At 43.1% G+C, this 2,500-nt stretch overlaps 1 protein-coding gene across 1 annotated transcript in view; it reads right to left on the bottom strand.

The window, feature by feature from the left end:
* col5a1 (procollagen, type V, alpha 1) overlaps positions 1 to 2,500 on the bottom strand; it is a 154,071-nt gene that overhangs the window by 52,006 nt on the left and 99,565 nt on the right. The window contains 2 exon segments of the mRNA XM_083794103.1: positions 1,296 to 1,340; positions 2,010 to 2,063. Of these exon segments, the coding sequence (XP_083650229.1) occupies positions 1,296 to 1,340; positions 2,010 to 2,063 (99 nt within the window).

Genomic DNA, 2,500 nt, shown 5'->3' with positions numbered 1-2,500 from the left:
GAAAAATAGATATTGACTTTAGAAATAGGTTTTCATTAATTCATGTAGTAGTGCACACATTCCCGGAGGGTTTGTGTGACTAACATGACATTCATTACACATTAAGTGAATATTGATTCGTGGCTCTGAATTAATCAATCTGTTAATTAGTCAAGGGCTTTAACCACTTAAGCCCTATAATGTACTCGGCGGCTTGTAGGTCTGCTATCTTTGCTAGAACAGAAAATTTAAAATCTTATCCAAAATGTGCGATGCCATTGTTAATGTGGTTAAAGACAGATAAATTAAAGTCTCTTTCACAACGAGTTCGATGTGATTTCCTTATCGGTCAATCCGTATTTTACACGCAGCAGTCGAACTGCGATTTAAAAACGGACGACAATCTAGGAGGGGGTATGCAAGAGGTCATATAAATACTAGTTTTTTCATTGTCATGTTCCTATAAAAATAAATGACTGGGGCTGCTGAAGAGCGAGACAGCCAGTATAACTACATCAGTCCCTACCCCCAGGACAGGCCATAACTAACATCACTGTAGCCTTGTTTGGCTGAGGAGTTGAAAATGCACGCACGCACGCACACACCACACATATGTACCCACGGCCATGCACACTGTCTCACACTTACTTTCCTAATGAAAGAAACTGCTGAACCTCAAACTCAGAAGAATGCCTCGCCTCTCAGATAATTGACAATCAATTATGTTCTTGGTTCAGTCCAAGAGTCTGGGAAAGATGCGGGATCTTCCATCTCTCTCTCTCTAATTGGAGCATTCCCCCAATAGACAGGATGCTCTGGCCAGGCATTCTCTCATTATGGGCCCAGCACTCCCACAAATGGACCTGGAATAATACTATCCAGTTATGCTGGACTCCCAACATGAGCCCCCGTACAACTACTCTATTCTTCATTAGCGGCACTGTCTTCTGAGTGCAACAGAAACTAGTATGTGAATGTTTACATGCGTGAGTGCGAAAACCAATAGAGAGATAGTGAGTTCATCAGGAAGTCATGTGTATTAGACAGTGAAATAGAGAAAGTGCGTGTAGTCGTGTACACACACACGTGTGTGTGTGCCTACATGTGTGCATAAGTGCTCGTGTTTGTGTGTGTCTGCGTGTGCGAGTGAGTGTGGCATCAACTCGTATAGGATTTGGAGCCTTGGAGGCCATCGTATCGTATGCGCCTTTTCCTTCCTTGATGTCTCTGAATTAAAAGTGGTGCGGAACTGCTTTTTATTCACACGCCCGCCTGCCCACACACACACACACACACTCTCCAACAGTACTACTTACGATGTTTCCTTTGGGTCCGGGGTGGCCATCCATCCCGGTAACACCCTAACACAGAGGACATAAACAAAGCATTCAGCAGCTATACAGCGTCTACAGCAGCACACAACAGAGGAATGGAGATGAAAACTGCACCATTGCCGGTCTGCTGCAGGGCACTTACTTACTACTACATTATAGTACACATCAACAACTACATTTCATCATGCTCAGGTTTCTCTGTCAAAACCTATACCGCCAAAGCAGATGCTAGGATCATATAAGGTAGAACAGTGCTTCTCACAACCAATTTTTCTTTCTTTCTGGGATAACATGGCCCGCTTGGCGAATGCGTTCGCCGGGTCCACCCATATCTGACCACTTAGCGGATGGGTGTGCCACGTGCATTTTTATGTTAATGTTCAATCGATCAATTGTGGATTATTGGAACATTATTATTATTATTTTGTTATTTTATCATTCAAATCGTCTTTTTTTTTTTTTTTGGGTCAATTATTTTCGGGGCCCACTTGCAACATCCTCAAGGGTCCACACAGGTTGAGGAGAACCACTGTGCTCAAAGGAAGGTTGTCCCATGAAGCCTGAAGCCGCCATGGAAGGAGTGTGTACTATATAGACATGAAGCCTGAAGCCATGGAAGGAGTGTGTACTATATAGACATGAAGCCTGAAGCCATGGAAGGAGTGTGTACTATTTAGAGGAGCATTGTGTACTCACAGGAGGTCCGGGAGGTCCCTGAGGGCCCTTTGGTCCCAGCAAACCACGAGGCCCCTGAGGAAAAGAACAGGATGACGTTCAGAATGGCATCAGAGAACATGAAGTATAAAACATTTAGCAAGTTTAACCCATTTTGGGGCGGGAACCCCTTCTGGTATTAGCATTATGTTATGCTTTAGCTATTTAAAAATAGCAGATCTCTGTGGCGCGCTACGAGCTTGTAGGTCTGCTATTTTTGAAAAATCGAAGAATGACTGACATAGAAACATAGTTTTTTCAGAAAACTGTCAGGATGTAGAAGACATTTTTAGAATCTGATCTCAGGTCAAAATGGGTTAACAATCATTATCTCTGGAAATAGGCTGACATGTAAAATGTCCTTGAGGATATACGTTATCCAAGTAGCAACACTAAATGCAAATCATTCCTATTGTAGCTCTTGAGACTCTGCCCATCAAAGACCACCTCAGTGCTTCCTAAACTATGACTGA

The sequence above is a fragment of the Protomyctophum parallelum genome (assembly GCF_964188405.1).
Source record: "Protomyctophum parallelum genome assembly, chromosome: 21".
In the NCBI taxonomy this organism is placed as follows: Eukaryota; Metazoa; Chordata; class Actinopteri; order Myctophiformes; family Myctophidae; genus Protomyctophum; species Protomyctophum parallelum.
This window is presented reverse-complemented; position numbering and strand designations above follow the sequence as displayed.